Below are 27,512 nucleotides of genomic sequence, written 5' to 3' on the forward strand. Positions count from 1 at the left end.
GATTAGATGGAATCTCAATGATCCTGTTTTAAATTTCAGGAAAAATATTTATATTTAAAGTTAATTCAAACGTGCTTATAAATAAGTCTGAAATTAATGGATCTTTTAAGATCATACTTGCACCTTTTTATTAGTGTTTACAACAGTACATCTCTCAGTTTATCCTAGAATTGAGTCTGTCTATAATGGCAGTGGGAAGAAGAATGCAACTCTACCTCATCACAAAGCTGAAAAAATTCCAAGAAAACACTTTGATTAGTTCAGAGTTCAAAACCAATGAAGAACTTGTCACTTAGAAAGGAAACAGAGCTTCTGTAGGTTTAGGGTGTGGAAACCAAATGTGCCTACTGGTCCCAGCTAAACTTCCCCCACCTTTCCATTTATGTGGGTCCAATGGTTAAATCCGGGAGGAAGGGCAGAGGAGAATAATCTCACTCATTGTACTGAGGAGCATCCTCAGTAATGATGGTAAGAGATAACAGCATGGTCTTGAGATTTATCTGTTTTTATTAAGACCTCGAAGATAATGAATTTAAAAAAACATTATTTAACTGGATCTAAACCCGAAGCCTGTCAGAGTTTCCTTATCTGTGCAATAAATGTATGAAGTTCAAATCCCAAACCCTATCACACGCTAGAAATGAGCAAGAGCGAGAGTTCTCGTATGGGAACTGCTGTGAGCCAACGAGGCAAGGATGGGCAAATTATTACCTCCCGCCTATGTGTTGGTTTAATCCGAGCTGTGTTAAAAAGAGACTTTACTAAAACTTCATATGATAAAGTTCCCCGATCAAGGACTCTGCAAACATCTAGCTTTAAACCGATGAGGGGCACCTTTAAGATAAAAATGTAGGAATGCACTAATGAAATCTGATGACCCGAGCTGTCAATAGGGAGGATGACGGGGATATCATATAGAAAGATGCACTGACCTTGGGGACCAGAGTAATAGAAATGGAATGAAATTTAATCGTACCGAGTACAAGGTTATGACCTGAAGGGCCAGTAACAAGAATTTTTGCTACAAATGAGGAGTGCTTAAGTTGGAAACAGTCAAGGAAAACAAAAGAAGAATTTGTGCAGAACATGGGATGAATATGAGCAATCAGTGTGGGGGAGCCTTCAAGCAATCTGATCACAGGATGTTATTGTGTGAGCTATTCCCAGTAGCTGCTGCTGTTTTACGCTGCCACCACTACTTATTTCGTTTCCCCATGTACAGCTGTGATTGCATATGTCGAGAGCAGGGGTTCCAACAAGAACATATGTAATGAGGGATTGGTACGGTGAGAAAACAGTGTTTCATATAAGAAAAGGCTCAATGTACATTTAGAGGGGAGAGGGTTGTTCTCCATAAATATACTAAGGGAATAAATACTGTGGAAGAAGGGAAGAAAGGTGGAGGGAGCAAGAGGTGAACTGCTGTTTCAGATAAAGGACAGTTCTGGCACAAGAACAATGTATGTGTATTCTGATTATCAGGAAGACACACGCTGGAAATACTACAAACATCCCTATTCTTTAATGCAGGAAAATCTGCAGCTGCCTGTCTGTAGAAGCAGTCGGTTTAAAACAATTATACTTGTTTGAAGACGTATGCCAGCATCCTTACAAACAGGCCTTTTATGAGTTGGTAACATCACAGGAGAAGGGACCGGAGTCAAGTGACCCAGAAAATCCATTCTATTTTTTACTCTCTGTATTTGCCATATGTGTAAGCATTTGGCTGAATCGCCAGCTGAATGGCTCAGTTTGACAGGGCGAGGGAAGAACAAGGGGGTTTTTTGTCTTTCTTTAAAAGAAAAGCAGCAGCTCCAACCTTTTAGCCACGACAGGATGATAACAGTAGCTCAGTTTTGAGCTCCGATGCAAGCTTTTCACGTGGCTATGAGTGGCGTTTATCATTTGCCTTGACTTCCTGTATATGAAGTGGAGTTGGATGCAAACACCTCAGACAGCAGGGAGTAGTGCTGAGAGCTATGCTGGCGTAAAATCCCTAGGGAGCTTTCCAGTGGTTTGTATTTTTGTAGTTACACTTAACTTATGTATCTGTGAGCACAAACAACTGCATTCTTCTTCTCCTCCTCCACCCCTCCCTGTTTTCCCAATTTTATTCCTGGTAGGACAGGAAAAGCAATTTAGCAATGGGAAGAGTTGTGCTGGATGCAATTCAGGTTCAGTATTGTCAACACAATTGTTAGTAGTTTATGGCAGCAAAAGAGAAGAGAAATTAATTAAAAAAATTCTAATTTTTCTTCTTCTTAAATTATGCCAGACTTCATTAGTTGGACTAAGCATATGGAGCTTGTTTGAAAACTGCTATTGCTCTTATCTTTGGCTATTAAGTGAACAGGACCGGGGAGAGAACACACGACTTGTTCTGTTGTTTAATATAAAGTTACATTTATGGTATTGCTGGATCACAGTGTCAACTAAACATCAGCGTGAAATTCCAAACTGAGAGACTGCGGAGCCAAACACACTGAAGAGCGAAGCTCAACGTATTGCGTATTTCAAACTTTCAGCCAGGTATGCACAATTAGCACTCAAAGTCACCTTATCGTCACTGAAGTCAAACCAGGATTTTGATAAAACAGTAAACCAGTCAGAAAAACAAAGTACGCTGACTTCAACAGGAGAAGGGATTTGGGGGATAAGGGGAATAGGAAGAAGGAGGGCTAAGTAGTGCTTCATTTATTTCACTAAGCTTGAAAATTGATCTGCACTACCAGATTATTTGCCTGGCTGGAATCCAATTCACTTCAACTTTGAGAGATCAGGCCTTAATTAGCAAGCGTTTCAGTGAAAGCAGAGTGCTAATGGGAAGTGTGAAGGTTGCACCTAAAAAGCAAGGAAGAGAGAGATCACTGCAGCTGGGAGAGAGGGATCATCACCTGTGTGCTTGCTGTTGACATGAGCCTTCATATCTGCCTCTTCCATAGTGACAAAATCGCATGCTGTGCAGCAAATGGAGAACATCCACTGCTCTTTGTCCACATGGAGGGACATATGACTGACAAACTGGACATTCATCTCCGTCTCAAACCCACACACGTGACAGCTGCAGGCAGAAGGGAATTCAAGAGTAAGAAACATTAAAAAACAAACCACAAGCAGAAGCATGTTGCCTTTCCCTGAATTTGCAAGGAAAAAAGCTCACTGCACAGATTTCTTTCTTCCTCACTGTTGAATGTTCACTGCGAAATTCTTTTGTCTGCTGAACTGCCTTTGAACTGATGGCCATGCCAACGTGATTAAGAGCAGGCACAATGCAACAATCCTGTACATGCTATAATGATGCTAAATAATCATAAAGTTAATTAAAAACTACAGATTCCAGATGCTGCGCATCACCTAGCTGATTCCTTTGGGCAATAAGAGGCATTGCAGCTTTGCCAAGATGTTTAGTATGGCTGATACACTGACAAACGGAGAGCTTGCTGCACACTCCAGGAGTTATTTTCAAGCCCTGGAATGGTTCCCATGCCAAACTGGGATCTTGTGCAAAACTGCCTGGCAGTTTCAGCGTAAGCAAGTAAAATTGGGTTCAAACATTTCTTATGCTTGACTGGAAAGCAGCAGTCGTCAGCTATGCAAATAATTAGCAGGGATACAGATTTCACAGCCAATGCATAAACAGAGTGATATTGAGAGGCAATGGAAAGGACCCTTTAATTTAACTTTCTTTGCAGAGTCCTCCTCTTGCTTTGATTAGGCCATTAACATTTAAAACAAAGCAAAAACATTTAAAAAGGTGTACGCTCTAGGGCACTATTTTGCTTTCCCAGGGGGATGGACTAGATAATCTAATCCAGCAGGTCTCATTTATTTCTTAGTTCTATGATTTTGTAATTAAATCTGCTCTTGGCACTTTGACTAAAAGTAAGAGTGATTTAGTAATCTGCTTGGCCACTAGATTGCATATCACAGTTTGCAGAGGGCACAACAGTGCATACAACACGGAGAATGTCCAAATATCCAGTTTATCTGGGTAATTCCCTTTAATTCTTCAGGCAAATTCTCCTAAAGGTTTTCTTTCTTTCATCATGTTGGTCAGTGAGTGTATATACCTCTAGCAAATGGTGGAAATGTGTACATCAATATAACAATTCTTATTACGCTTTCCTATTTGATTTTATAGATTTGTCTGTCTCCTCTGACAGTGGAGCTGTCAGAGGCAACTGGAAGCACAAGGCTTTACATTTGCCACGAATCCGTGTACGCGATGGGATGTTTCCAAACACAAAACTTAAAACGAACACTGCATAAAAAGTTAGTTAAAGAGACTTCTAGGAGCCCATCTGCCTCACAAAGTCATTTAAAAAAAAAAAAAAAGGCCAAAAAACCAACCCCACACCAAACCCCAGAGTCTTTCCCGATGGGCAGCCAAGTCAAACAGCATGAGGCAGCCAGCTGGGTTTTGCTGCTTAACCTAGAGTCAGATGTGGGCAAGGCAAATACTTTCATCGCAGTTCCACCCTGCAACACCAGAAGGGTGGCCCTGCAGCACGTCCTTGGCAGGCAGATAAGACATTCAGATTCCAGCGTCTGGTGCACAGCCCTTGTCTGGGTCCTCACCTGTAGTAATAAGGGTGCTTCTTTCCATCGCTGCCTTCAGAAGTGACAGCGCTGACAATGTCCTCAGTGTCTGTACTCACCAGCTTCACAGAATGGACGGTCAGGTGCTGGTTCAGATTAGCACGGCACTTAGCAGCGTAGGGGCACAAGTGGCATTTGTATTTTCTCTCTTCTGAAAAAGAAACAGAAAACCTTACATGTGTACGTCATTTCAAAGCAAGCTATTTTTAAAGCCGCCAATAACCAAGTATGCATTCCTTTGGGTTTCTCCGAGCAGCTTTCAGAACGAGGTACTTTGGAAGCTCCACATTTTTGAAACTTATAGGAGTTCACAGCAATTACTCAGAAAAAAACCAACCACCAACTAATTTGGAAGTTGTTCAGGGCCAGTTTTTTTAACTTGCTCTACCATTTGTAGTCAGATAATGCAAAACTTTATAAACTGGAAAACTGGGGCAACAGCTGCTATGAGAACTGCAGCAGAGCCAGTAGAGAAACGGGTCAATAATCTACAACTACTTCCTTTACCTAGCATCTTTTATTTGATTTTTGGGTCCAGTTATTCTTGAGGTTGCCCATGTGATCACTGGTGGAGAGTTGCTGGTTGATGATTTTGTATTAAAATCTGAGGGTGGGGAGGAAAGGGAACGCTGTATCATTAGGCCAGTTCAGAACACTCATGAAGAAAGCTCACTCAAAGAACAGTTGAAGAAATTAAACAAATTCCTCGTGAGTTTCTGATGCTTCACAACTTAAACAATTTAAAATAAAAATGATTTTGTTTTAAATTAAACATTTCTAAATCCTGGCAGCACTTTTTTTTTTGTATGTGCCGGGCTTTCTTTTGTAAAGAGTTGATTAAAATAACCAAACATTACATCAGCTTTTACAACCTTTCCCTTTGAGGAGCTGCTGCTCTAAATTTGAAATATAATGCTACAAGTGTTAGGGGAAAGGTATTCAAGAGAGCAGCTTAGGACTAAGAAAACCCCATGATGCCACAGAACAGAGTGTTTGAACCTTTTCAGCATGGCTCTACTAGATGGTACAACATAAACTGGCATTATACCAACAGTATTTTTCTGCACTGCATCAGAAATTCTTGCTTTCAAGTGCAGTGCCTCTCGGCAGGCTGACAAGGTGCATCTTCCATATAAAAACTCGGTCAGTCTCAGTTGATTGGAAGCTGATTCACTTTAAGAAAGTTGGTATGGGGTAGAACAGCCGCCGTTCCTCTCAGAACTGGATCATGAGAGCAAAGATGAATGACAGATATTAAATCCTTTCAGTTTCACCGGATCTGAAACACCAGGGCCAAAGCTTTTACTCTTCAGTGACATTCAAAAAGCTCATCAGACGACTGTAAGAAAGGCTGGGCCTTTTCAGAACTCCATTAACAGGCTTGGTTAACCAGCTGGTATCTACAGGCTGGTCTACTGGAACCTGGACAAACTTGAATTTACACGTTTTGTAAAGATAAATTACAAGTAGGCTTTAAAGAAATAAAATGTTAGTTCATTCTCTGAATACCGCTCTGACACTCTCTCCTGTTTCTGCGCTTGGCTCTGCTCTAAGTGCAAGGAGCTGAGGATGGCTCGCACGCTCTTCTGCTTACCTTCTTCCCCCTCCACTTAAACAAACCACGACGAACACACAGATTCCCTCAGTGCTCTAACAGCCAAGCACGAAGCATCGGCTTACCTGTGTGTAGCGAGAGATGCCGGGACAGAGTCTGCTGTCGACCAAACACTTTTCCACACACGTCACAGGGAAAGAGCTGGTCGTTAAATTTCCAAGATGGCAATCCATTTCCCACCTCCAGCCCCAGCTTTTCTGTTTCTATGCCAAAGAATACATAAACAGAAAGTAATATTTTCAGAACTCTGAAGACGTGCAGGTTTCATTCAGTAGAGTCCTGTAGGTGTCATATAAAATGCAACACCTCGGCTGCATGCTGTGTGATCTGGCACATGAGTTCATGTAAAAAGGGAACTCCCAGCGATGGAAAGGGAATTACTATTTCATACAGCATCTTTCATACGTACTCTAAAGCAGAACGCTTAGTCAAAGGGTTCTAGACATAGACATATTCAAAGAGTTAAACCAGATTACGTATAGAGAGAAAGTCAAGAGTGAGCAGGGCAAAGCATTAACCTCTAACTCTGTTTTTGTGGAGAGACCACTCCTTTGGCTTTTTCAATAGCCCACCTTTGCCTGGTGCTTGAAGGCGGCCTGGTCTGAAATGGTGGTCTGTTTTACACTGGATTATTATTCACAGCTGAAGAAAGATTTCCAAACCTTTTCTTTTCTACTGACGCAGGATTTTTTGCTACATGAGCAGTCTTACATTGAAGGAGAACAGAAGATTGCTCAGGCAAACAGTTAAAGCAAGAGGACACAGCACTCCAGTGAGTGGGTGGCATCTGGGGTACGCTCTACCTAGCACCTGCTGTCCTCAGGCATCAAAATCCCCAGCAACTTTGAAGGTCATCCACTGAAAAACTGAGACCCAGAGTGAGCCATTATCTTTAAAGAAGTGTTTTTAATTGTTTCAAGAACAGAGAGACTCTGCCATACAAAAAAGAAACTCCACAGAGCATAAAACACAGACATGAAGGCACTCTGTAAGGAAGCAGAGAGAAAAGGACTGGGAATGAGGAAGTGAAAAAAAGGTACGCCGTGCTTCAAGAAGTTAAAAGCATGGCCGGTTTTGATCTGGACAGAAGGGAGCAGAGAGCCGATAGAGACTGGGGGTAGCAGTGATATTACTTAGCTCAAGCGCAACAATATCAGCAAGCCTTGTGTAAAGAGGAGAAGGGACCGCTGTTGTAAGGGGTGCACAAAACCACAAGGGTACTTAGCAGCTTTCCAAATACAATAGGCAGTGGTGAGGGGGCTTGGTTTAAGACTTAATTCTGGTAAAAGACCTTCTATTTCCACTGGAATGAAAGATGCAACATGCAGAGCACCTTTCTCTAAACCGACACTGCCTGGGGGGTTGCTGCCAAAAACTAGCTCCACCGGTGCATGTGTGCACGCCGTGATGGAGGAAAACCTTTTGGCTGGGATTTTCAGGTAAACAGGAGGAGAGGAGCTGAGGACAGGAGTACAAAAACGTCTTATTGAGTGTAAATTACTATGGCGGAGGTTGGCACAAACCAGCAAAATCTTAATCCAATGAAGCACTGAGGAACAAATACCTCCCTTGTACAGGAAACCCCTCACTGACAGAGTCACCTACCACCGCAAATTTGACTGCCATGTCTGAAAGAGTCTCTCCTTCACAGATAGGTGTCCAGACGGCTCCACCGGGGTTTAGGCAAAGAGCTGTCAAACACTGTCGTTAATTCAAGCAATAATAAAAACAATGCCTCATTTGGGGCAGAGATTCCACATAGCAATCTCAGTAAGTTCAGGGCTGGTCATACTTGCCAGCCCCTTTTCAGCTGATGTTACTTTCTCCTCTGACCCTGTAACACCTACAATATTCAGCACACCAGAGGAATTTCGAGGTGCCTCTGAGTGCTACCACCCAACAACACATTTTTCTTAAAAGAATTTCTAGTTAGAGAACAAGTTCTGCCTATGCAAAATAGTCATTTTGTGAAATTAAAAAGGAAGACACCCCCCCTCCAGCCCCTAAGGGCTGTTAAGTGACCCATAACCTCCAAGAACTTCAATAAAGAATGATTCTTTTTGTTACTATCCTTAAGTTCAAAACAATGGAAAAGTCTGACTCTGTACTAATGCTACAGATATTTTAGCAGAGCTTTTTGAGTACATAATCAAAACAGTGCTTCAAAAGAGGAATATGGTAATAATTATAAGCGAAGGTCACAAGGGTGTAGGTTGCTTCAATATGGTCACAACAAAAATGATTTAATTGGGACACATACCAAACAAACAGGCTCAATTAAGTAAATAAGTCTCTTAACAATTCACTTCAGCATTAGTCATCATCCCCCTTTTATCTTTTCAGAAGAAGAAATATAATATCCTCTTCCCTATGGTGGATTTATAGCTATCAGTTCTGGGAAGCTCATGGGAAGCTGGAAAAATATCAGCTTTCTGATGATCTCGAGCTGGTGAAAGCTAGTCCTTTACAAAGCAGCTGCACATTTTTCATTGATGCAAAAGAGGATACTGGAGGTGTTTTGAAAGTACCTCTATTTACTTTAAAGATTTCTTCCTGGAGTCCTAACTACAGTGCTTCTTTCTTCTCTTTCCACTGAATCTTTGCTCTGTAGCAAAGTGCTTTTTCCATTCAGCAAGCTTCTCTAGCTTGTTTGTGGCAAACCGGAGTTGGTCTCTGCTGCAACCGGAGCCTCAGCACTTTGTGGAAGATTTCTCCGCTCCAAGGGAAACCACCTACTTCCACCCACCACCTTACCCTCTGGGCAGCTTTGTCTGCAGCCTGGAAACTGGAGCTCTGTGTCCACACAGTGGTCCAGAAATCTTCCCAAAACATACCCAGCAACTGACCTCGCCAGTGACCTGAAGAATCAGGTGAGTCAACATCCACATGCAATCCTTGGGCTCTGTCTCTAATTAATGCCGGGGAATGATGTTTTCTGTGAAGTGAGTACAAGTCCAGTGACTCTGAGACCATAATACCGGTTTGTGCACAGCGTTCTCCGTGTATCCCAAAGCACTCTACCACTAGCGTGGTTATCCTTTAAGAATACCTTACGCAGTGGCCAGGAAGAAGATGGACTGAGACCAGCTAATGTTAAATAATAAATCACCATTATGAGAGATGTCCCACAGAAATCCATCTTTCACCATGACATCTCTATGCTAAAGAAAAGAAAAAAAAAAAAGTACTTGATAGAGATTTCTGCTTTAAATGAATACTCCACAGCAAATTCCAGAACTTCTATGTTAGAAAAGCATACATGATAGAATAACATTGAAATTATTAAGTAATAGACTGCATTTCTATATGGGTTTTGGAGTTTAAAACAAAATATGCTTCGTAAAATGGAAGGCCTCCAAGTTCTCCAGTACATCATTAAAAAGTAATAGAAAGATTAAGACTCAGTATATTACAGGCTAGTAATAAAATTCTTTTGAAATCGTTTTGCATAGAAGTCTTAAGAGCTAAAAATTTAATGTAAAGCTAAAACTTAATTCTCAATGAAATTTAGTGAAATACATCTTTATGGACACCCTTCCTGCCCTTCTGCGCCACCTGGTATCATTTCCCTACTAACCCCAAGTCGGCTTCATAATGAGTAGCTGTGTAAAGCTGATCATCCAAGATGAGGTTAGAAACTGCCGGGACCGTCACCATCTGTATTTTCCCTGAGGTGAGGATAAACTGGACATCAACTGCAGAAATACTGTTCTGTCCCTCCTCCCGCCTCTCCAAACAGATTAATTTCTGGCAAACAAAGCCCAGCAGCTTGAGAGAGTTACTATTTACTCCTTTCCTAAGCTGTTGGGCATAATTCTTTACATGTATGCATTTTCAGTTTTCACTTTTAGCGATGAATTTTTCCTCTCTTATCCTCAAACTGGTAACGTCAACCTGGAGAGTGCATTAACCGCCCCTTCTGAAAAGCCTTTAGCCTGGCTTTTCTCAAGAAATGCTGAAAGAGCCGTATCTAGTTGAAGCCGTAACTGAAGAAGAGAACAAAGTGTGGCCTGAATACATAATTAACAGTCTGGAGTCACCAAATCAGCCTTGTGACTGCTAGTAGCTGTCACGCACAAAAAGTTCCCCAGGGACTGGCTTTGGACTCTGGCATGTGGTACTTTGATTACTTATTTTCTTTTACTTAGCTTACGTATTTTTCAATTACTGCTTCACAGTGTTTTATACTACACTATGCCTTAATCTGTTGTTAATGCCATGCCTACCTTTATATCTTTATACTAATAACAGGAAGAATGAAACCACTATTGAACTGGAAAAGACAAAACTAAGACAACAAACAAAAAACTATGCTGAAGTGCCAAAGAAGATAAATTCATGTTTATAACCTTTGCTGGTTTACTGTCTGCTCTCACATCCTATAACTCACTTCTCTGTTCCATCTTCACACCTCCATAGACCTTGGAAGCAACAAAATCCAGAAGGGCAGATCCTTATGGTCGCATGGAATCCTACAGATAGAAATTAAATGGATTGTTCTTTGCAATAATTATTCCTTAAAGAGGTGGAAGTGAGAGGTGCTGATGAATCTTAACAAGGAAGGTCAAAATTTATTCCCTCTCCATTCTACACATTCAGTGTATGTCATATTTATACTCTGGGTTATTCAGACAGTTTGACACCACACAGATGGTCGAGAAGAAAGCAGGTATGCAATTTTGAAAATGAAATGAACAGAAATCCTGTGAAGGGAGAAAATAGAGAGTGGTGGTGGGACTATTTTCAGTCAGTCCTGCTTGCAGGCCAAATACGATGAAGAAAACAAGTTGGATGTCTAGAGGATCTGGTGACAGAACAGCCAGCCAGGGTGAGGCAGAGAGCTCAGAGGGAAAGGTGGCCAAACTCCGAACAGGAGGTGAACTGGGAAAAGGCAGATGATAGCTGATACAAGAAAAGAGGAAAGAAGCGTGCAGTATCTCCCTCCTCATACTCCAGGGGATAAAACTTGATGTGAAGAATACGAGATGCAGAAGGAAGCTCCCATGGGAGAGCGCATCTAAAATATTGCACCAAATCAGAAAACGAATAAACTGACCAAGAGACAGTGCTGGGCACAGTGACCAGGATTTTATGAGCTCGTGGCAAGAGGATGAACACTACCAGTAGTGCAGATGTCCCACAGCAAGGCACCTCACTTTGCTCTGAAAGATTTAGGATGTTAAACAGTCATGAGATAACTTCTGGTTACTACCAGCCTGAAGTGGATTGCTGCTAGCCTGTCCTTTGCAATCTTTAAAATACCCAAGAAGGAAATATACTGTATGCAGCTGTATATGAATGTCACAAAAGCTCGTTCCATTTTTAAGTTTATTTCTATTTTGTTATGTCTAAGAGACAAAAAGTTCAAGAAATGATTTATTCAGAAACAAGGTATTCAGGTCAGGCAATCATGCAAACACTGCTTTAAAAACATTTATTTGGTCAAAGAAATTTTCTTTCCTTCTTCTGTCTGCATTCATCTCTGTTATTATAATGTCTTCCTACTTTATGCAGTGTCCCCATCATCAAAGATGCATTTTATTGCTTTGGAGCCTTCCACTTAGGTGTTCATCTGTCACCTCTGGCAAGCACACTGTATTTAAAAATTGAGAACTCCTTTTGTGAAATATGTAATTAAGGTTCTGCTGCAAGCTTGTTTGCCAAAAGCCTGCAAAAGGCTCACAAGCTCAAAAATATATTGACTATATGAAATTGCAGCGCTCCAAATACTATATATCTTACTCTCTTCCCAACTTACTTTCACAAAGGTTTTATTTGTAGCACCAGAATTCTTATTTCTAGTAAGTCAGTTAAAATAAACAGTGGAATCCTGCCAGGTACTGTAGTTCCCGAGTACGATATGTCTTGCAACTTATCTAAGGTATCTGTGATCCTGATCAGTCCCACAGCCTTCATTTGTCACCGCCAGCATCACAACAACCTGTCTGGTCTTATTTTAGGGTGTATCTTTTACTGTGAGCAGACTCAGCCAGACTCAGCCAGAGATAAGCAACTGCTTTTTTGGCATAAAAATTTTCTATATTCCCCACAAAAAAAAAAAAAAAAGAAGTAAGAAAACTTCTTTTTTTTTTTTTTTTTTAAATTCAAGCTTCAGCTGAAATTGCGAGCTGGTTTGCCTGACTCCTTTGTTGTGGTGGTTTTTTTAATGCCTCCCTCATACCAATTCAGGGGCATCTGTTCAGACAAACCCAAGACCCCTTGTGTGTGTTGTGGGCCGGCCGGAGATGAGCTTGCGCCAGCCTGGGAGGCATCTAGCGCTGGCAGCAGAGCCCTGTGCCCGAGGCAGCGTGTTTGCAGCACGAACGCAGGAAGGGTCTATGTAGCCATGCTCTCAGTCACAGCCTGCGTCAGGTATCAGAAGTTATTCGGATGGATTTAATAATACTCTAGTAATAAAAAATAAAAATTAACACAAAATTATTGTGCAAATAAAAGAACCCAAGTTCCACTTGTGAGGGGGACATACTTTTTGGTTTATAAGTCCTGAAAAAAACTGCACATAATGAGATAGTCTGAATGACAGAACAACTGCAGAGAGGCAGCAGTCTCCTTGCTAAATAAACTTTACCAACTAATGCTCTTTTTTTTTTTTTTCCTCAAATGCGTTTGCAAATATCTAACATTACTATGGAGTATGGTAAAAAGCAGTAATGATGATAATTTATGATAATTTTAAATCCTTGATATGGAAGGAAATAGAACGCAAGTGATTTTATGTATCAGTAGCATGATGCTTAAAGTTGCTCTTTCTAAAAACACCAACCATGAAAGCTGGAAATATTTCAATAAAGGGCTTGCCTGACCCGTAAAAAGAAACATTAGTATTGTGCACAGAAGTACTCCAAATGTGCAATGATGGGCAACAACACTTGAAAAGGTCACTGAGAAGTGATAAGGATCTCAGGGTTTGCAAAAAGAATAGAAACATATAAAAGATGAACACAGAGGCACGTGGGAAAACAGTGAAGCCCACTTCACTGCTAAGACGGAGCCTGTTGCTCAAAAATGGACAGTCAGAAGCAGGGTGGGAAAAATAAAATCTGAGTCAGGGCAAAGACATGGTAGGGACACAGTGACTTCAAAACACAAGGCCACTCCCCACCTTCTACCTTTGCATCAAAACTAACAACTATTTTAACTTCACTTACACAACAGAAGACTTCTGAGTAAACAGTGAGGCTTATGATAACCTTCATCTGCATTATAAAGCTTTGAGATTTGCTTTTAATATCTGTATGAAGCTCAAAACGTAAGAAACAACCAAGAGAGAAAATCCCCAGTTCAAAACTTAAATCGGTCGATGTAAATTCTGTGCAAGGTGGCTGGAGCTGCAGCTTGTATTATCCACTGTACAGCTTTGGCATAAAGCATAAACAGGATTGCCTTCGTGGTAATACAATAAGAAAGAATGGAACAATGTAAAATTCCTGATATATGCAAGGTAAAGCCCTGAGCTGTGAATTTATTGGCCAAAAAGTAGTAGTCATGGAAGAGTCCCTGTAGCTCGTTGCACAGGCTCCAGGAGTTCCTCAATCATTCACAGTTATCACAGGGAAGGAGGTCACTTTGGTTTCATGACTAGAGATGAAATAAGGCAATATGGCTCAGATGGAAACTGGTTTATTTTTTTCACTGAGGGAGTTGAGACATTGCAAGAAAGGGATAGGAAGCACTAACAAATCCGCTCCCCCAAAAGCGTTTTTAAAAGCTTACCTGATCGTTGTTGGCCGAGAGAACAATCAGTCCTTTTGGTAGCAAAAAGCTCCATCATCATAACTTTACTTTTTTAGCTTGTTTAGAAATAATAGCTATTGTAAATAAAAGTTAAATTCTGCATATATTGTCAGAGAAAAAACTGATAATGTTCTGTCTGTTACCTTTGCACGGTATATTTTATTTCAACATAATTCTAGAATATCTTCCTGAAAATATCTCTATGGTAAGTGTAAGATGTGCTATACTGAATTTACATAAGCTTTCTCTAATTCACTCCCAAGCAGGTGTCCCTCGCATTTTGCTCAGCCATTTACACTGCTTGTAACGTTTATTTTGGGTGCTACGACATTGAATTCATATGAACTTATGGAAGTATAATTTGCTCCTATGGTTATCTTTAAACCATAATTAATTAATTTCCATAATGCCAATAGATTTCTACTCTTTTAATTTATTTCCTAGAATTCTGCTTAAGACAGACTTCCTAAGAAACACTTTTAAAAATCGGAGAGATTTGTGCACATTTAGGACAGTGCATGCACAAATTCTCCTTTTTTTTCTTTTGTTTTGTCAGCGTGCCAATTCCTACTTGCAAGCCCACATGAAATATCGTCTTTTCTTTCATAGAGAGAAGGTAAAAACAGATCTAGGGCACTTTGCAGGGGCTAACACTAGTACTCCCCATCCAGAATTCAGATACAAATGAAGACAAACTGGCCTTTAGACTACATTTTAATTTTCAGCCTTCTGCATCCTTTCTAGTGAAGCAGAAGAGAAACTGTAAGCTGGTGACCAGAACCCTCAGTGGGGGAATGCAAAATAAAGCTCCAAATGCAGAGTGAGTCTCTCTTCCTGAGCTGACTGGATTGACACAAAAGAGTCAAACCCAGATGAAAGTAACTGCGAACATTCGACCAGATCCACCTTTCCATGTTTCAGTAAGCTGGCAGAGGAAGGCACCACCCTTCGAAGTACGTGGTTGCTGCTGTGGAAAAAAAATTACATAGTTCTTACTGCTTTATTGCAGATTCCCCAAGTGATAAACAGTGAATCTGCTGTTTCCTTGAAGTCCTTCACTCACTCTGTTAAGAGCTTCACCTCTCCTTGCTCTCACTCTTAACACAAGCACACGCAGCTACCTGCGAACCATCCTCTCCTTCCTTCTGCACTACTCTCCCGTCTGCCTTCTGCTCGGGTTGCATTTGCAGGGCACTAGTCAGCACCGTGACTGCCCCAAACTCAACTAAATCAGCCAGCAACCAGTAGGGCAGGTTTGTACCCTGACTGAAATCATGCTGTAGAAGAAAAAAACCTTCTCCGCAGCTTTGCTTAGATCATTTTTAAACAATGGTCTTTATATATATATCTCTATATATATATCTGTCCAAATAGCCTGATGAATTTTGCATTTAATTTACTCTTAGGCAGACAAATATCACAGAAAACAACCTTGTACCAGATAAGATAGGTGAGGACTGGAGAGTCCCAAGGTAACTCTAAAAGGAAGTGTCGGGAATGATGTGTTCCAATTCCTTTTGCAAAGTGAGAAAAGTCATTTTAAAACCTGTCTTTCTATTTCATGTTGAGCTTGTATTTGGAAAAGTTTCATATTCAGGAAACAGTCTGACTCAATGCTGATGTTCACTTTTAAAAAAGATTCCCATATTAAGAAAGACAAAGGAGGATATGAAACTTTAGATGGGTTTGAATAAGATGCAGAGTCTAAAACACAGCATGCTGAGTATTTGGAAACCAAAAGCCTCATCTATCAAGTCTCTTTCAAGATACTTAATCGTCATTATAGCGTTGCTACTGAATTTATATCACAGAATTAGAGCTGGAAGGGACCTGAGGAGGCCAGCTTGTCTCTCCCTCACCCGGAGGCACACCGGCCACACACCAAACATGTGTGCTTGTCTAATTTATTTGTATAAAAACCCTCCCGTGACAGAGCTTCCACAGCCTCCTGTGACAGTTGTGTCAGCGCAAAACCACTCCTACTGATAGAAAGTTTTACTCGGTGTTTAATTTAAATCTCTACTGTCTTTTGCACCTGTTGTTCCTTATTCTGCTCACATGAACATAGGCAAGGTTTATCCTTTTTCTCTCAAAGCTGTCATTTTACATATTTGAATACCATTACCACGTCTCCCCTCTTTTTTTCTCCAGACTAAATAAACACAACTTCTCCAACCTTTACGCACAGCTCGTATTTTCTAGGCCTCTGACCACCGCTGTCCTCCACATTGTTCTTGGATTACAGAGCGCAAAATTCAGGGCTCCAGCTGTAAAGCAGAATTACCACATGTGCCTTACAGACCACATTCCTGACTTCTCAGCCGGATGTTTGCCCTTTCTGCAATGCATACAATGTCAGCTCTACATACAGTGTCTGACCAAGACTAATCCAGATCCTTCCCTTAAGTTGCACTGCCTGGGCATTCATCGTTCCCCCAGGCACAGAATTTTGTCCTCACTGAATTGGATACTATTTTCCAGGCTGTTTCTTCAATTCCTCATCTAATTCTGTCCCCTGAAGTGCTTATGGCACCTCCACGCATGGTGTCATCAGGACATTTCATAAACACGCTTTCTTGTCCATCATCCACAACATTAATAAAAGGACTGGTTAATACCAGAGCAAGCACAGACCCTTCCAGAACTGCATGTGGTCCCTGGGGTTTGACAGCTACACTTAGCGACTTAATTATAGTTGTACCTACTCTTGGTTTCCCTGCTCACTATGAGCATGTTACAGGAGGCAGCGCCAAAAGTCTCACTCAAGAGGTCAAGTTTCTTTAAGGACCTGCCAAGAACTACTGTTAGGCTTTTTCCATACAAATCTCCAACTTGGTTACAGTTGTCCTTCCTGAAGCCAATTGCTGTTACTTTGTTGTTTTCCCTTCTTCCTTTCTCCAGAAACACTTCATGGTCATTCTTCACCAAGTTTCCTTCTGTCACCTATATCAAAATACAGGTCCTAAGAACTTGCCAGGCAGCCTTATGTTGTCCTGAATTCGCTTGCCAGCAAAAGACAAGGTAGGCAAAATCCCACATTTCTCATTCTGCACTTTGGATAAGTGTACCTGCTCAGGAAGCCCTTCTCAAATTTGCACTCCACTTGTGTTACATATTTATTTAAAGACATTGATAGCAACAATTATTTTTCTTTTTTAAAAAATCACTTGCTGTTGAATAACTATTTGAGTTAGAAAATCTATCAAAAAGTGATAAGAAATGCCAAAACCTGCCCTGTTTGAAAGGATAAAAAACCCCAATTGCTAAGTTTTATTTTTCCATGGGGGATGAAACAGTTACCTTTGGCCTTTTTGCTTTGGATTTGATGTTGCTAGCGTTTCTTAACAGCTTTTGGTTTGATGGGTGTAATGAATGGGGTCTAGTTTGGGTTTATTCTGAATAAAGCCAGAAGGTATTTGTTCTGAGCAAAATTACTTTGTTCTTCTGTCCCTTACCGTGAGGTTGACACTGCTTTAGGAGGAACAAACATAAAAGCGAAATGAAATAAAAATAAATATTTTTGCCTGTATGAGAAGACTGCACAATATTAGAGGGTAAAAAAAGTTACCCTGTATAAAGGCAGCCCATAATAAAACAAGGATCACAAATTTTCAGATAGATGTCAAGCGCTTTTCAAGACATGGACCTGAACGTGTATCTTTCTGTTTGTCTATTTTAATTAACACCTTTCATCTTGAAGGTCCTGCAAATAATTGGCAAAATAATTAGTGCAGTGACTTCACAAGGAAAAGAAGTGAACTCTGTATGCCCACAACAATTCATGCAAAGTCTTGCTATTTAGCACGTGTTGTACTGAGAGAGGCACTGCCCGATTCACCAGGAGTTTCCCGTGTTCCTCAGACGGATCCGATCACATTCCCCTTAGTTCCTGTGGGAATGGCCAATAAATACTGATTGTTGAGAAAAATTTAAACATGTACAACGATGTAGATGCTGCACACTTCACTTGTCCTCTATTTTAGCCAAAGAACACACCATGCATATTTGAGCAAGAGGCGATGTGCTGATTTGAAATGGTCTGTTCTGCGCAATAATTTTTTCAGTTCTGAAAGGGACTTTGTTAGTTATGAAGACTGTGTGGCTGCTCAGGACATAGTCACTATTACAGTGTCACAGATCTGCAACACACATGCACTCGATGCAAACCTGCTTGACAGCAGACCCAGAAAAAGCTGCAAGGGAAATGTAATGCTGTAATCGGTTGCAGCCACGTTGGTTATGATCCCATTAAATGAACCAGAAATTTGGAGCCCTCTGCTCGATGACTGCAGTGCAAAGCGGTTGTCAAGGCAGCTGGGTGCCTAGCAAAAGAAGGCTGCACCCAGGCAGACGACCATGGGAATCTGAAGACAGGATGCGATATATAAAAAACAAGCTAGAGCCAAAGCTACTGTCACACAGTTTAGCACTGAATTATGTTGAACAAATTCTGCAAAATCTGTCTTGCTTTGGAGAACTATGCCAAGCACAGCCCACTTCTATAGCAGTCCAACTATCTCACCTTCCTAGAATCACTTTCCACAACTTGCCAGCTATCTCTCTTGCTGTCAGGCTTCAGAGAGCAACCATGATGGCTGACAGTCCCTCAGCCTTCTTAGAGTGTGCAAAGACAGAGAGCATAGACCAGTCAATGTGCACCCGAAAGACATTTTTTTTTGTGTGAAGAAAGAAAGTAAAATGCATGTTGGAGATAACGAACTAAAATCAGTTACTCAAATCAACTTGCTGCTCGTGTCACAAAAAATTTCCTACCACCTCTGAAGCTGTCATACAGGTTGGATTTGTCAGAGGGATCTCTCCTGTATTCTTTTTCATGCATCTGCATGGATTTTTACACAAACATACACATGCACACACATGCATACACATACACAAAAAGAAGAGTATCTGATTGAAACTTACCCCAGACAGGCACCGGAAGAGGAATAAAATTAAATGGGTGCTTTTTGCATACCGAGAGAATCAGGCTTTGCAAGGCTTGGTGAGTACCTACCATTGTGTTTTGCAGGCAGCAACAACAACAGTGTGGCATCTACCTCCAGCACCACTTTCACAACGAGCACATTTCACAGAAAGACTGAGATAGAAATGAACAACAGGTCTGAGTGCCTGATGGAGCACGCCTCGTGTAGTGAATTAAGTGCCACTCTATGCTTTTCCATCCTGCCAGGAAGCCAACAGGGGTCAGGCACTCTCATCATCAAGAAACTGAAGGGGATATCTAATGTCCTGGGTGGGCAGAGCTCATAACTCAGACCAAAACTGAAAGCAAATAAAATGACCATAAGCACTAATAATGGGATAAAGCAGGGGGAAAAAAAATGCACTATATAAGTCAATTCACGTGCGCATGCACTCCCTCTGCAACTATACTGGCAATAAAAATTGCTGTTCCATCACAGGGACAGAAACCGCCGCCAGGATCTTGAAATATTCTTTTAGACTTTCAAAGAAGTCTGGAGTCCAGCAAACAGGATTAAGAGATTGGAGCATCTGTCATACAAGGAGAGCCTGAGAGAGCTAGGACTGTTCAACCTGGAGAAGAGAAGGCTTGGTGGGATCTTCCCAGTCTGTAGAAATACCTAATAGGGCGGAACAGGAAGATGAAGCCAGGCCCTTCTCAGTGATGACCAGTGGCGAAGAGGTAAGGGCACAAATTGAACCACAGGAAATTCCATTTAAACATAAGAAAACACTTCTCTCTTTTCTTTTCTTTTTCTTTTTTTTTTTTTTTTTTTTTTCCTGAGCATGGTCAAACATTGGCACAGGTTGCCCAGAGAGTCTCCATCCCTGGAGATATGCAAAACCTGACTGGACACAGTCTTGAGCAACAGGCTGACTGCTCTAGGGAAGCGGGTAGAACTAGACTCCCTACCTCAACCATTCTGTGATTCTCAAAAATAATAATCTACAGGTTCTGCTGTCCTGAATGAATTAGAAATCGATTGCTTGTAATTGTGCTCTTAACCCCTGCTTTCCTTTACAAATTCTAGCATTTAGGACTGTGAAGAAAGTATTCCTAAAGTAAACAGAGGATTACCCACGATTTGAAGTTAGAGGCTTTTTGGCAGATGTAAGCAAACAACCACAGTAAGAAGGTGTGAATAGTTCTAATTAACTCCATGGGTACATAGCTGGGAAGCTATACAAGGGCAATTTAAATGCCAGCATTTCATCGATGATCACTTTAGCAGAAATCCTCAGGGCTTGTGCATTTCCCAGTCTCCTATAGGCCTAAGGACATTTTCCAGGGTGACAGAAGTGCCAACAGTCCCCTACACAGAAATCAAACCCTCAAGGTGTCCCTTCATTTCTGCAGCACAGTTACCGCGGTCTCAGGGACAACATGAGATAAGTTAAAAGTAGGAAGTCTCTGGCAGCAGGATAAAAGAGATCAAGAAGGAAAACTGTCACTGGCAACTTTGAAGAAACAGAAATTATTGTCGTATTCACTCTAACCTCATATTCAATGTATTAAAGTCCTGACTTTTTAAACTAACCTAGTGATGACCCAAAATTCAGAGCTGGTTGCTGTAGATGGTTGCATACAGCAGAAGTTTAGCTTGCTGCAGAGCACAGGAGACCATAATCAAGCACAAATACTGCTGGAAAATAGTATATACAAATTAGCAAGTCTGCAGGTTGGACGAAAAGAGCTCTTGCTATCTACTTTCTAGATGCTTTAAGCCACACAAAATTACAACATCAAGAGGTATACTGACCTTAAAGTGTCTTTAAAAAGGGATTAGAAAGGAAGACACTTGGAAATACTTCATACAAAAGAATGTGGCATCTGTGCAACATGAACAGCTTGATTATTTATCACACTCAAGTTAAAATTCTAAACCCTCAGGAGGTATTTTTTAACTAGAGTCACAGAAGAAAGTAAACAAGATTAAATGTGGTCACAGCCACGTCAATCTCACACAAATGCTGAAATTCCACATGGCCAAATGATATGGCCTTGCCTTCACCCTGCTCACATCCTAACATTCCCACAAACTATTAGAAAAAAAAAAAAGGAGACTAGTTCTCTACTTCCCTTGATCTGGCTTGCAATGTGGCCACACAAATGTTAGTACTGCTGTGTTGGACAACGTGCAAAGATGAGGCCGAGGAAGCAGGCAGATTTTCCCCTTTAAGTATATACAAGTTACAGTGGAATTACTGCTTTAGAGAAAAGTAGGAGGAGGAGGATGTGAGTATGAACAGTAACAGGAGAAACGTGTACATCTCCTGAAGAGTCCTGTAGTTCCAAACATCCAGGAATCTTTGTTGCACTTATTTCAATTAGTTGCATTTACCTTAGTTCAATAAACATAAATATGGCATAATGCCACTAATTACATCATCAATAAAAATACAACTGAAAGTACCAAAATCCAAAATTTTTGCACTATGTTTCCAATTTTCTACAGAACTAAGTATCATGCTACTGATTCAGTATGGCTTCTGGACATTTCTGAAGAGGAGGCATGGCCTATCTGTCATCTTACAGGTCAGTGAAGAGCATGGAGACACAGTGACAGAAGAGGCCGTGATGCATTTTCAAAAAGGTGCTTGAGGACAGAAGCGTTATTGGCTTTATTTCACTGAAATCAAATACACCAGTAAATTTAGCTCTGGCACCAATAGACAAAATTAAAAAAGCCAGGGCTATTCATGGACTACAGCCCCCCAGAACCTACATCCTCCAGTTCCAAAAGTCTATTTTAGCCATGTGAAATTCACTTACCACAATCAAAATTACAGTTTCGCAAGAACTAGTAAATTTTCACAAAAAGATGGATTTTTTTTTTTTTTTAAATGTAATCCTCTACAGATGAGATTGTTTCAATATTTGGCACTGTCAATGTAAATGAAGGAGAATACCAGGTCCTTGGTGAACAGGAGAGAAAATAATAAAATATTATTATACTACATGCATGCATACATACATGGAGAAAAAAATATTCCCAAAACCCCATGGCTGGAGTCTTCGCCAATATTAATGAACTGACCGGAAAAGGAATAGTGAATATCACTCTTCTGGATTTCACGAAGGCAGGTTTGATTTACAGAATGAGTCAGTGTGATCATGGAAAACTATTAAAACACATTAAAGATTGGCTAAGGGTCAGGAACGCCAGCATTAGATCAAGTTTTTAATTTATCTAGCAATCCGGACTGAACTATGTATTCTGACATAAAACTAAATTCTATTCTGTCAAAAGAAGAGTCTTATAAAACAGAAGATAAAAATGCCCTTTTAAAGTGACTGTTTGAAATTAAAATTTTCATTTCTTCTCCCTACCTTTTGCTAGGCCAAAAAAGGTAATTTTGCTATTCTTATAGGGGAAAGCTGAAATTACTGAATTGTTTTGGGTATGACTTTATATTAGATATGACTTCGATACTATGGTAATTTTTGAGCAAAGTGTGTTTGAGTGATGTAGACATCAACAGTATTTTATTTTATCTCAATTTTTGAGTAAAAAAAGAGCTTATTTGGACAGTAATAGTAATACAGAAAAGTGTAATGTAACTACAACTAACCTGGTATGGTTATTAACATACAGAATACCTTAAAAAGCAAGGGAATTAGTTCCCCAAATCTATCCAATACTTTTGAACCATGTACTATAGGAAATTACTTTTTTCCCTTCTCAGAATATTAAGATTATCAGGGAGTTACCATGACTTCTGTGGGGCTGCCGAATACCTTTCTGACAGCTTCTGGAGATTTCCTTGTCATTTCCTTGGGTACCAGACTTAAAAGCTGTTGCATGAGAATCACTTCTCCTGCCTGTGATACCGCTCTGATCAGGATTACTTCACCTTTATTTCAGGGCAATTCCATTGCTATGTTGTTATTTATTTTGGGTTTTTTTTTTCCCCCCAGTAAATACCCTGAGATCAGTGCATTGTTCTCACACATCTTTTAATACATCTTTCTAATTATTTCATACTCCTTGGGGATCTTCTATACTCAATGCACTACAAAGAGTGCTTTTCCTCTTATATACCTGATCTTGCAATTTTCTTATAAACTGGCTATGAAGAGAAGTGGTTTGTGCTGAAGAGGCCACTAAGCGGAAATCTCAAGGACTGAACTTCGGACCAAGCGTACTTAAAAATCATAGAATCATAGAATGGTTTAGGTTGGAAGGGACCTTAAAGGTCATCTAGTTCCAACCCCCTGCCATGGGCAGGGACACTCTCTTTAACAGCTTCAATACAAAAAATCCCAGCATTGCATTAATGAAAGCAATATCATCAATATGCAGAAATTTCAGAGCATTAAAGAAATAATCTTGAGAGCTAGAGTAACAATTCAAATTACGAGGTCATAGAAAGCAGGAACAAGAATTTCTGTTGCATGCTGAAATCATCAGCTGAAATTGTAAAGGAAAAGAAAAACATGTTACTATTTGATTAGCAAATGAATTCAGTCATCAGCATGTTGTAGTTACAGACTGTGATTAATCAGGAGAGGCATTTCCAATATACATATAGAAGATTGCATGCCGCTGAAAAAGTCATTGGTAAGACCTTCTGTAAAATAGCATATATACTTCTGATTACTCGTATTTGCAGAAATTAATTTCCCTAAACAGAGGCAGAAAAAGTCCATGATGTCCGTCAGGAAATGGAAACCCTATTATACTAAAAGAGACTAAAAGACATTGGCTGGCTTACTTTTTGAAAATGAAGACAGGATTAGGGGGATGTAAGATGGCACATCAGATGGTGAACATCACAAGGGAGAATTATTATCAAAGTTGAAGGACAGCATTGGTGAAACAACAAAAGTAGAACTTGCTGTGAATAAATTCAGGCTGAAAAGAGAGTGATCCCAGCCCTTTGGAGGGGTGAGCTTCTGAAACAGTGTCCTCATACAAATAATAAGGACGAGAGTTTTAAGATGGATCTTGATAACGAATAAGATTACATAATGCTGTTACCTATTATAGAAAAGAATTGAATTTGACACGTGAGATATCTTACTGTCCTGTGTTCCTGTCACTTTTCCCAATTCCTCTGCAGGTAGGGTGCCAAGAAGTCTGCAGACAGAAAGTTGGCAGGAGTCTGGGGATACAACCACCCATATTGGTGCTCTCTTGGAAAGAAGCACTATGTACATGTGGTTCCACCAAGGCCACCTAGACCAACTGGCAGTGAAGGCTTCCTCATGCCACTCTGCCTGCCTGAGTCAAGCCAGGTCGCAGAGAGCCAGGACAGAGCAGCAGCTCAGACCCCACGCTTGTTCATCAGACTCTGCTAGCTGGGGTGACAGTGGCACACAGTCGCATTTTTGAATATGGGCACTGCTTAATGAATACTCTTGGCCATTAGCAGTTAATCCTCTTGGATTTTAGTTGATGACTTGAAGATGACACTGGACTGGGAATTTCCTGTAATTTTCTTAAGCTGTTCTTTTCTACTTCTTACTATCCTGTTTCAGGGATGAAGCAACCCAAGCCAAATCTCAAGTGAAGACATACACACCATTTATACACGAGACACCACATACACATTTCCACAGCATTTTCTGTTACATCCTGTTGGCCTTTACAATGGTTTGTTACTGTTCCTTTCTTTATGCTGCTCTCTGCAGGGATAAAGCTTCTTCTGAGCTATCCGTAGCACTATATAGACTATTTCTTCTTGCAAGGCTGAAACTAGTAGGAAATCTACCTGTGGGTATTCTGCTGTTCTTTTACACGAAGACCACATTTGTAATTGATTAAAAATGTAAATCATATTCCTGGTGCTGCTGTGAAGCTGCACTTCAGGTCCAAGAATTTATTATGAAGTTGAGAAAAATCAACATATTTGGAATGATAGGGTTGTTCCAAAAATAAAAATGAAGCAGAAACTGTCATTTTTGATTTTCAGTATACATGCTGCTATTACATATCAGAGTCTTATAATCACAGAGCAATATGTATTATAATACACAGACCTATCAAGGTAATAGTTATATTCTATAAGGCAGAATACGGGGCAGCATAAACATACAAAACCCAGTTCCTCAGAAGCCATTCTAACACTCCACGATGTCCTAACCAACTAGCTATTTTACATCTTTTAAGCAGAAGATTAAACGTGTCACCAAACCCATCCACAGTTTTAGCTGCCTCACTTAAAATTAAGTCTTACAGAGCATTAAAATTCTTATACATTCATCTTGGTATGATGTAAGAGCATTGCTGCTAGAGGCCATGTCCTCTGAGGTATCGAGCACTGCCTGAAGAGTCTAAGAGTTCTCGTCTTTCATCTAGGCATATACATATTCCATGTTATGCCAAGGTCAAAAGCCAGGATTGAAGCGCTAACCTGGTTTACATTTTAATACTTAAAAGCACCACGCCTGATCTGGTTCTCCTCACCCTAAGTTACAAAATCCACTGCTTCCTCGCAAAAGTGCAGCTGAGGCTAGCCTGAAGACCCTTGTCCTTATGCTACAAATTTTCTTCTTCTTCCTGCTATGCATATTTACCCTTAGACAACATCTAGCTCTTAACCTCATCTGCCACTTCACAAGCTGTCAAATGACTATTCAAGCATTAAAAAAAATGAAGGGTCTGTTAAGTTGTAAATTAAATGACAGTCTATAGCTGAAAATTAGCAGTAACGTGCCCAAAACTTTATTGATTGCTAAGAAAAGGTGAATAACCCCCCCTATGGCTGGCTGTGTAATTACTGACCTTTAGAACCCAAGAGCTATTAATTTAAGAACAGATAGCAGTGAACTAGCAAACGAGTTATTTTTCAACAGGACGGTAAAGGCACGTATCAAGTTTTTGTGTGTGTTCAGTGCCACCTTGAATAGTATTGTTATATGCCTGTATTTTCCATTTTAATGCAGAATACATCCCAAGCTACACCTGGACATAAAATGCCTGTCAACTAGTTCAGAAGATCAGTGGGAACGTACCCATGGATACCGAGGCCTTTCAGCACGTTTTAAGAACTCTCCATCCTTCCAAAAAGGTTTCTAAATTACTGTTAAAGGCAGGAAAATTGTATTGCCAAGCTCAGCCACTCTGATACCATGCACTACAAACATTTCATCTGTACTCTGAGACATGGAGATGGAAACGGCCAGTAACAGGAGAATAGCAGACAGTAATCTGACATCAGAAAAGTTCCTTTACATATGGGAGACACACACACAAAACCCCCATCTCTGTTAATACTGTGGAGTTTAATCTGTTATAGACTCTTGTACAATTAATGGAAATAGTAGTTTGAAAACTATTAACACAAATGATTCAGCAATAATTAACTTTTTCCTTTTTCTTCTTAATAATAAGCACTTGTGATGAAGAGGGAGTTGCCTTTTGACAATGCAAACTACATTTTAAGAGCATTGGTCAGGTGCTGGAGTTTACAGTAAGAAAATTTTAAAAAGACCATTATCCAGAAGCAATGAAAGAAAAAGGTATCTGACCTGGTGCAGATGTCCTTCCATGAAGAGTAGTTTCATTAGGCAGGAGATCTTTTGAGTTGGAAGTGAACGGTGATTGTCTAAATGTGTCCTCAGAAAAGAAAGGGCTATAGGAAAAAATAAAACATCTTTTTGTAAACAAAACAGCAGGTAATGGAAGAAGTAAATATGATTTTTGACACTAACATCTTAACGTTATAACAAATACCATCTTGTTAAAAGCCCCGTTTCATTTACAGAATTCATGCTGAAAGATATGCAGACCATAAGTCAAGGTGTGGAGAAGAGGCACGCTTTAGTAAAATTGCATCTCAGAGTGAAAACTGAAGTGCTCATAAAAGGCTTTTAACTATATTTCAGTATCTCAGATTTGAACTATTCACAATACAATATGGATCATTAAAATTAATGCTTCAAAAATTTGTATTCTACTGTCATATCTGGAGAGGGCAATCAGGAAAGGTGGAAAATATTACTATTTCATAATCCAAGGCATATAGTAATTATTTTTAAAACAAAATTTTTCAAATTTTAGGTTAAGATGCTGAATAGTTCTCTTTTGGCGTGGTATTCCATGAATGAAATTAACTCCATGAGTTTGATTTTTAAAGCACGAAACAATTCATATAAGCTAAGTGAATGGTTACTTCTCAAAGAGTATTAAGTACAAAAATTATCAGCTACTTGACTCCAAAAAGCACAGCATACTTTGGTTTTAATTAACAGGCAGTAAAAACTCAATTTTAATAGTGAATTGGCATTTCTGTATTTTTTTGTTTTCTTCTCAAAGATCCTAACAGAAACAAGAATTCCTTGTCTACAGTACAGAGAGACATCAGTAAGAGATACATCAGAAAATTCAAAGTGGGAAAGGACGGTCTTTCTTGGAAAGCTGTTTTCTAAGTCAGTGTATTCCATCCGCATGCAAATTACCAATTTCTTCTAAGCAAAATGAGAATTACGTTAAATCTTATCTCTCTCATATTGAGAATCCTTAGCAGGCTGCTGTATAGTAGATGTTTTAAAGGTGCAGGACAGGAGGCCAGCTCATTTCTGCAGCCTGTTCTTACTCAGTAATAAAATCCAACA

General features: G+C 40.1%; 1 protein-coding gene across 8 annotated transcripts in view; it reads right to left on the reverse strand.

Annotated features, from left to right (window-relative positions):
* Positions 1-27,512, reverse strand: part of ZNF827 (zinc finger protein 827) — a 110,209-nt gene that overhangs the window by 6,560 nt on the left and 76,137 nt on the right. For all 8 annotated transcript variants that reach the window (XR_008466826.1, XR_008466825.1, XM_054204200.1 and 5 more), the window contains exons 8-11: positions 26,427-26,530; positions 6,280-6,417; positions 4,579-4,750; positions 2,895-3,061 (exon numbers count right to left, since the gene is read on the reverse strand). Coding sequence is in view for 6 of the 8 variants with exons in the window: in XM_054204200.1 (XP_054060175.1) it covers positions 2,895-3,061; positions 4,579-4,750; positions 6,280-6,417; positions 26,427-26,530 (581 nt within the window). In the remaining 2 variants the exon portion in view is untranslated. The remainder of the gene's footprint in view (positions 1-2,894; positions 3,062-4,578; positions 4,751-6,279; positions 6,418-26,426; positions 26,531-27,512) is intronic.

Source organism: Rissa tridactyla, chromosome 5 (genome assembly GCF_028500815.1).
Source record: "Rissa tridactyla isolate bRisTri1 chromosome 5, bRisTri1.patW.cur.20221130, whole genome shotgun sequence".
NCBI classification, from domain to species: Eukaryota; Metazoa; Chordata; class Aves; order Charadriiformes; family Laridae; genus Rissa; species Rissa tridactyla.